The 8,800-nt window shown below is 32.3% G+C and overlaps 3 protein-coding genes across 3 annotated transcripts in view; all 3 read right to left on the reverse strand.

The window, feature by feature from the left end:
- Window positions 1-256, reverse strand: part of LOC104752260 (guanine nucleotide-binding protein alpha-1 subunit) — a 4,220-nt gene extending 3,964 nt beyond the window's left edge. Inside the window, exon 1 of the mRNA XM_010474357.2 lies at window positions 40-256. The gene's annotated coding sequence lies outside the window, so the exon portion shown is untranslated. The remainder of the gene's footprint in view (window positions 1-39) is intronic.
- Window positions 1,140-3,078, reverse strand: LOC104752261 (agamous-like MADS-box protein AGL65). Its single transcript, XM_010474358.2, has 8 exons — window positions 2,887-3,078; window positions 2,340-2,399; window positions 2,194-2,212; window positions 1,834-1,907; window positions 1,721-1,736; window positions 1,569-1,636; window positions 1,370-1,469; window positions 1,140-1,287 (listed from the first exon to the last, which is right to left on the reverse strand). The coding sequence occupies exons 1-8, from the start codon at window positions 3,069-3,071 to the stop codon at window positions 1,252-1,254; spliced, it is 558 nt and encodes a 185-aa protein (XP_010472660.1). The 5' UTR covers window positions 3,072-3,078; the 3' UTR covers window positions 1,140-1,251.
- Window positions 7,985-8,800, reverse strand: part of LOC104754006 (LRR receptor-like serine/threonine-protein kinase ERECTA) — a 7,536-nt gene continuing 6,720 nt past the window's right edge. Inside the window, exons 25-26 of the mRNA XM_010476170.2 lie at window positions 8,625-8,800; window positions 7,985-8,477 (exon numbers count right to left, since the gene is read on the reverse strand). Of these exons, the coding sequence (XP_010474472.1) occupies window positions 8,121-8,477; window positions 8,625-8,800 (533 nt within the window). The 3' untranslated portion in view covers window positions 7,985-8,120. The remainder of the gene's footprint in view (window positions 8,478-8,624) is intronic.

Genomic DNA, 8,800 nt, shown 5'->3' on the forward strand with positions numbered 1-8,800 from the left:
GGGGGGGGGGGGGGGGGGGGAGAAGAAAGAAGAAGTCACCTGAAGAAGGAGTGAAAAGAAAGTGGAGATTGGGGTAGGGAGCTCACAACAAGAGAGAAGAAGGAAGAAAGTACAAAACAAGTTCTGAGAAGAGAGCAGAAGAAGAAGTACTTTGGTTTCTTTCTTCTACTACTTACTTCTACTTCTACTTCTGCTTCTCTCCTGTTTCTATTATTGTTTTACCCCTTTCTTTCCGCTTTAATGTTTTTGCTTCACTCACTCTTTTGGATGTATTTCAATTTGTTTGTATACACATTACATATATGTAATTCTCTTTATTTTATTCTTTTCAAAATTCAATATTTGATTTATTTGGTCAAAAAGTAAGAAAAATAACAAAGTTTAGCAAAGTGGGAGAAGGCGAAATTACGCCGAAAGGTCCTGAGTGGTCAGTCAAATGTTGAAAAAAACAAAGATGTGTGTTCCTTCTAGATAAGAAGATTAATTACGGAACGTTGGAACCTATGTCAAGCTTCTAATCATTTTTTTTTGTCAATTATTCGAACAATTAGCAGGTTTATTAGCCAAATTACTACATTCTTAGAAGAACTCGATCCCAAATGTGATGGTGTTTTCTACAAATAGACTTACCTCCTACCACCACTGCACTAAAATCACTTCACCAATATGTCTTCTGAATATGCTTTTCAGTCTTTAATCATTTTTATACTATGTATATTAACCATTTCTTAACTAATTTTCTCATTTTTTAATCATTATTTTGGTGAACACTCATTAATGTAGTTTATTTTTGTTAGCCAAACATTAATTAAAAAAATTATTATATTTTATACTATCTATATTAAGTATTAACCATTTCTTGACTAGTTTTCTCATTTTTTAATCATTATTTTGGTGAACACAGTTTAAATGCAGTTTTTTGTTAACCAAATATTAATTAAAAAATAATTTTAATATTGGTTGTCCAAATGGAAAAAAAAAATTTATAAAATAAATTATAGAAGTAAAAGATCTAGAGGTTCCAACAAGACAATACGTCTTCAAATTAGACATGAATGTTATTTTCACTTCTCCTTTATTTTCACTTAGGTTAATCACAAATATTATTGTATAATATAAACTACAAATAAATTAACATATCACATATGAGTCGCTGATGAAAATATAAAATATATATATATATATATGATATTGTATAATATTTTTATCTTCTTGAAATGGTTAGATACAAATATGTTTATCATTTTGAAATCATATCACTGTTTGCTGCTCTTCTTGGATTTTAACCTGAAAGAGGATATAGATTTGTGTTAAATTTCAATCATATTTAGAATAAATATTCTTTATTAATATGTTAACAAGCAGTAACCTTTAGGATATTTCTGATATGGCTGATAGAAGAAGCTAAATAGTTTTCCATGATATTGAGTCGACCCAAATCGTTAACTTCAGCTACATTCTTCCAGCCCCTTATATATTAATAGATAGTTGTTTTAACAATTAACTAATGGTTGAAATTAATTTTAGAAAGTATTGATATTTCGTTAGTGATTTTTTTTCTTCATTACTCTAAAATTGACGTCTTCTCATTAAGCAATCTCCTGGTTTCTCTTAGTTCAGTGACCTTTTTATCATCCTAAATTATAAATAGTTATTGTGTTAAAACAACATTAAAACATTTCTTTCAAATATTAATTTTCCGCAAGAAATATTTTTGTACCTGGATCACTTCACCTCTGCAAGAAATAATAGCTAAATTAGATCTAGTCTGCTGGATAATATATTTGCATATGTGTGAGTATAATTTATATGATCTGTGACTCTGTGGCATACCTGTCAGGCGAAAGATAATCAATTACTATGGGAACTTCTTCATCCTTTTTTTCCACCAGTACTTTTTTCAACATCTTTCTTATATGTAGACAAAAAAAAAAGTTTCATATAAAAAAAGAGAGGAAAATGACTTAGTTGTTTGTTGCTAGCATAATTTCTCTTAATCTTTTTGTATTCAGATTTTATTTTTACTAACTAAACTGATATCACATGGATAAACTTTTAAATCAACCAACAAAAAAGCAAAAATAATTGAACATCGTAGTAAATTTCCTTAGCTTTAATTTCAAAAAATATATAAGAAATTGGCAAGTCAGACTTTATTTGATAATTTAATATAATGTGATGAGTTAATCATACCTTTGTTGTGTAGGCTCGTCTAAATGAGTGCATACAACACCAAAGATAGCAAACATCGGTTGTTTTATACATAAATAAAAAAAAAACAACAAAATCATGCAAATGTACTTAATATAAGAATAATAGAAAAATCATGAAGTCCAAACCTCTCTTCTCGTTCTTGTATTGAAGTACCGAGAAACTCCTTCAAAATTTGACACAAAGATCTGCAATATTTATAAGCATATTTTTACGAAATATATGTATTTTTTATGCATATCTTTAAAGAAATGGAAATAAATGTAAATTTTAAGCTGTTTTGTGAAAAAAAAAAAAAAGATCATATGATAACACTTCCTATACGACATGCGTTTAATGGTGCATTTTTCTATTTCTTATAAATTCACATTGTCACTGCTAGCTAGCTAGTTTAAAAAAATTGAATCAACTCCTTTTGTGTATGTTCATAAATCGTAAGCGGTTCAAAACCAACTTTATGAAAAGAAAACACAAAGAAAGAATAAAAGGTGAAAAATATTTTATAATCCCCAAAAGAAAACAATACTAGTGTAGTTTTATTTTTCAAAAGATTGTTTCGTCTAGGTTAAAACATGATAATACATATGTTATGTTCAAAATACATATTTTAAAAACTTCTGTTTAAATATTTTACACTTTTGAAAACAAAATAAATTTATTAAACAAATATTGTACCTAGAAGGAGTATGGAAAAGAGTAGGTTTCTCAGTGGGAGAAATGAGAATCATAAGAATACTAATATTGCACAACAACGCTAATTCCTCTGCCTTCTTTAAAATTCCTTTTTTACGTTTTGAGTATTTGCTGCTTCTCTCTTTTGGGCACTCTATTCTCTCTAGTTTTAATTTCTTCCTCCCCATTTTTTTTCTTCAGCTATTCTCTCATTTGTTTTTAGTGCTCTCCTCAAATTTATATAAAAAAGGGTTTGGAGGAAGTTGATCTTGGAATCATAAAAGATGTAATTGAAATAGAATCTTCATTAGATTAATGTATTGTTTAATACTAATTATTATCTTTAATACTTTTAGATTTAGTTTCAAAAATTTTAGTTGATGTCCTTAGTATGACACAAACATAAACTATGTTTTTTCTTTGACACACAAGTGAATTTTTTACTATGTTCCATTTTAATTATTTATTTAAATTTAGTTGGATCCAAATACATTACAAAATTAAATATTCATAATATTATATTAGCACGTAACACAAAATTATATGATCATAATTAAATAGATTTTCCTAAAAAATAATCAGATTGCTTTTCATTTTTAATTGTTGATTGTAAAAACAGTAAAAATAGCATGTAATCTAAAAGAAGTTAGATGATATCCCTAATTTAGAAAGCTAAGGTTTTCTAAAACTAACAGGTGTGTATTGATTATAATATATTTTTTTTAGAGAAGTTGATATAATTCATTGTAAAATTCATTTAAATCCCAACTAATTAAAACTATGAGATTTGGATTTCTGTATATTTAACTAATGAAATCTCTCTCAAACTCTCTCATATCTTGCAGAGTCATTAAAAATCAAATCCTCAAAATATTTCTTCAAAATATTTTTCATAATAGTAGATTTTAAAAGAGAAATATCCAAGAATAGCACTATTTTATGTTTTTCTTCCAAAAGTAGCACAAACGCTTAATTTTTCTAAATGTAGCATTAAGTGATATTTGATATTTAATTATACTCACGATTTTGGATTTATCTGGTGAAGCTTGCATGAATCACCACATCTGAGATCTAGCTCATCTTCAACCACTTTCGGGAGAAACGTCGCCGTCGTCGCATCTCGTTCTGGGCTCCGGCCTTGATCGGTCAGCTATTCAGTGTAGGCATATGACCAAGAAAATGCGTAAACAATTCTGATTTGAGAAACAGAGTATGGGATTTATCTCGATCTGGCCTTTTGATAATCAAAATGAAGAGTTGGATTTGAACCCTGCTCCAATCTCAACTCGCCCTCTCACTTGACTACCTCTAAATTTGAATAATCACTTCCAAGTCAACAAAGATGATGAAAAAATGATAAATACGAAAAAAAGATGATGAGAGAACAAGCAAATCAAGAAATTACATATTTGGAATATGGTTTATAGATTTGCTGGATTTGGTGGAAGACTCTTGTCATCGGGACAAAAAGAGAGATCGTCGAAGAGGTAGAGGAACAACGATGGATATGGTGGTGAGAGGTGGAGGAAAGGAGCGAGATTTAGCTACTTGGGTTCAGCTAATGGATTCTGGAAATCTTATGCTACAATATGATAGAAATAATGGTGAGATTATGTGGGAGAGTTTTAAGTATTCCTATGAATTATGATTCTTTTGAGAAGAAGTGTAAACTGTTTAGGAGTGGTTGAATTTGGTAAAGTATCTAGCTTGTTATGAGTTTTTGAATTGTTTTGCTAATGACACAGATCAAATTGGTAGTGTTTCTTATAGTTTTAAGGTTAATTAATCTGGTAGTGTTGCAGAATTAGTTTAAATGTGGGGTGATATATAAGATATCTCTTGAAGTAATGTTAAAACAAAAATTGAATTCATGGACTTATCATTTTGTTGAATAAGGTTTTCAGCTCTAACTCAAGTGATTGATGATATACATGATAACAGATATTTCAAGAACAAAGGAGAGAGTTGATGATGACAATTAGAAAATGGGCACTTGAGTGGAAGTTTGAGTTCGTCAGTATGGGAAGGTCTTCCTAAATTTCAATAATGCCTTCATAAATATTAGGAAGACCTTCCTAAACGGATTTTATGAAGTATTTTAGTGTTATGTCTGTGATGTCTTTGAAATGTTTCTTTACAAGATAGAATTATCTTGTGTCTTGTGTTGGAGAAGTGTGTAATATCTTTGATGTGTTTAAATGTAATGTGGGTTTTTTTACATTTTGATTTCAGCAAAGAAGAAATAAACGGTGTAAGGAAATTGAGTATGTTGTTCCAAAGAAGAGTTGATGATGAACAAGATGTTCCATGACAGACCAAACAACATGTTTAAACCATCCTAAATTTAAGCAAGAACACTTTAAACATGCAATCTTTTTTAACTACTATCTTTATGAAGACGATCCCGAATTTCAAAAAGTCATTCCTAAATATTATTGAACCCTTCATAAATTTAAATATATGTGTTTCTAAGTATATATATTTTTGTGTATTTTGGATCAATGTGTCAAATATTAGTAGATTATTCCATTAGTGATAGGTAATGATTTCATTTTTGTGCACATTCTGATGTTTGGGAATCTAAACTTTTTTATGAAAGCCATCATGAAGTTCAAGGAAATTCTTCATAAAGTTCTTAGAATCCTTCCCAAATTTCATACAATCCTTCCCGAATTTCTTACAATCTTTCATGAAGCTCAGTCACAGTTAAAACAAAGTGCTAACATAAACATGTGAGAATGTTATACATCATACAAGTACCAAAAAAAATAAAAAGGTTTCTCAAGCATCATATATGTCTAAACAACATATATAGTAAAAATGGATAAAAGAACACAGTCTCATCTGCAAATATCCAAAACATACTTGCATCTTGTGTCATCTACATCTGCATCAGGAAATAAGTTTCAGGAAAGTCTTCATGAATTCTCAACAATACTTCCTCAATTTTCAAATGTGACTCTGATGGGAGATGGGATGTGAATGATGATTTCTAGTCTGAGAGCCATCACTATCAATAAGAAAACACATTGTTGGGAGATGGGATGTGAATGATTCAGACTAAGAAAATGTTATCATTCTAACTAAACCAATCAGCTCATGTTCTCTCAAGTTCAGCTATATTGTCAACTTGGATTTGATTGTACTGAACGAACCTGGAGAATAAGAAAGCAAATGCCATCAAGCTCACCTGCAACACAATTTCATTTCCAAAACAACTAAATTTTCAGAAGATACTCGAAAATTCATGATCACACAATAAAGAGATCAAAACCCGAGAGAGAGATTTGAATCGAATCCCCATCACAACTATTAGATCTGGATCCAAATCGAAACAATGTTTTTAATTTCTTGTATGAGAGCCATCATAATGGAGCAAAAAAAAAAACCAAACCTTCGTCACCCCCGTCATGGGATTTATCGTGGTTGAAGGTCACAAATCAGAAAACTCTCCATATCTAACACCAACTAAATCATTCAAATTAAAATTAGAGATAGAGTTTGGGACCTGCGAAGCTTGGGCTATCTCGTTTTTCTGAACCAGAGCTCGAAGATCTCTACGGTCTTTAGATTCATGCTTGGGCTCCGTTTCAATGTCGAGAACGCAATTACAGGTTTGACTGACTTCGGATGACTCACATATCCGATTGGGTTCGCCGGTGAAACATTGTCTGAGATTGAATTTGGAATCGGCGAAGAGAGAGAAGTGAGAGAGAACATGATTATTGCAATCTCACGATTTTGATATTGTTAGAATTTTATTAATATTTTATTTATTTTAATGATATATAAGTTTGTGCTAATTTTGGAACTTTTGAATATGTGTGCTAGTTTTGGACTAAAAACTTAAATTAGTGTTATTTTTGTCAATTGCCCGGTCAGCTATTTTTGTGCTAGTGATTATCGAAAGGCCAGATCGAGATAGATTCCATACTCCGTTTCTCAAATTGGAATCGTTTACGCATTTTCTTGGTCATGTGCCTACACTGAATAGCTGACCGGTCAACGCCGGAGCCCAGAACGAGATGCGACGACGGCGACGTTTCTCCCGAAAGTGGTTGAAGATGAGCTAGATCTCAGATGTGGTGATTCATGGCAAGCTTCACCATATAAACCCAAAATCGTGAGTATAATTAAATATCAAATATCACTTAATGTTACATTTGGAAAAATTAAGCGTTTGTGCTACTTTTGGAAGAAAAACATAAAATAGTGCTAATCTAGAGTATTTTTCTAATTTTCTTTATTTTAATAATATATAAGTTTGTGCTAATTTTGGAACTTTTGAATATATGTACTAGTTTTGGACTAAAAACTTAAATTAGTGCTATTTTTGTCAATTGTCCATTTTAAAATATATATTTAAATTATTAGTGTAATAATAGTGAATTTTATTAGACTTTTTAAAAATCCTACCGGCAAGCAATATAGCTAAGTCCCTTCCAAGTAAACATAGAGTGGGGAACATTTTTGATGGATAACCCACATCGGCATGGAAGCAAGTATTGGGAGATCATGTGCCTGGCTGAAGCGTTACGAATACGAAACTATACCGTTGTCTCGTTCACGCTGAAAACATTAATGGGAATGTATTTGTCTCCAAGGTTCCAAATTTTGTTAACAATAACATGGACTTTAAGCAACATGTGGAGCCACATAAGGGAATCGCCCCACCAGAAAATCTTCCTATAGCTAGAGCAAATCCTCAAAAATCTCCTCTGGGGGTGCAACCGTGGCTTTACCATCGACGACATTGACATCAACATTGAACTTTGTTAGACTAGGCTTACTTCCGAAAACATTTGCATACTATTTTGGACTAGAGTCTTCTTTTGCAGGACTTGATGACGACACTAGATCATTTCCGATCCTTGTGGCCATGGTCCGATTCAACGGCGGCCTAAGATCCTTGCGTGCAGCAAACAAATACCAAACCCTAATCGCCCTCCCGTTCGCCTTACCTCTGCTGAGGTGTTGATTGTTTTTCTCCATTATCTCATTCCTTACATATTCTAAGTTCCTAGTGGACCATCATAAGTTTAATGAACTACCTTTGCCGAAACATAAGTTTGGATAGAAATAGGAACTTTGAGTGCCAGTCTGAGGATATTCACACACTTGTCTAATAATAATAAGGCAGTGCATAAATTTTTACATGAGAACAATAATTTTCTAACAGCTTAATGCAACAAAACCGTTTTGTAGATTTTTCTCCTAAGAAAAAACAGTAATTCACACTACTCACTGTTCTGAGAAATAACTTGTCCAAACCGAAGAAAGAGCTGAGCATCAGAAGCACTCATGGAAGAGCAATTGACAGAGTGAGGAGTCTTGAGATTCGCATACTCATCGACGTAGCAAGAACCAGCCAGCGCTGCTGACGTGTCTGTCACGGCAGGTGGCTGTTCTGACAACATGAAGCTGCCGAGTACACGAGTCACCTGGTGCATCGTAGGTCGATCGCTTGGCTGTCTTTTGGTGCATAGGAGTGCCAGTTGGAAAACTTTCTTCACCACACCGAGATCCTTACACGTCGATGTGATGTCTGGATCTGCCATTTCCATTACTTCATTGTTCCCCGTCTTTGACATTATCTGATGTGCAAGTGAATCAATGAAAACAAAATTAATTAGAACCATATATAGCCAATGTGAAAACAGAACAGAACAGCTGAAAACAGAACATAACAGCTGAAAAAAAAACGTAACAGCTGAGAGACAGAGAGGCAAGAAAGAACAAACCAGATGGTGGAGATTAGATTCATCATCGACGGCTTTCCTTCGGGTTAACAACTCAAGCAGCACTATTCCATAACTGTAGACATCGGATTTCTCAGTGAGACGTGAAGTGCGAGCATACTCGGGGTCTATGTAACCAATCGTGCCCATAACGTAAGTTGAAGTATGTGTCTTTGACA

Source organism: Camelina sativa, chromosome 16, assembly GCF_000633955.1.
Source record: "Camelina sativa cultivar DH55 chromosome 16, Cs, whole genome shotgun sequence".
Lineage (NCBI taxonomy): Eukaryota > Viridiplantae > Streptophyta > Magnoliopsida > Brassicales > Brassicaceae > Camelina > Camelina sativa.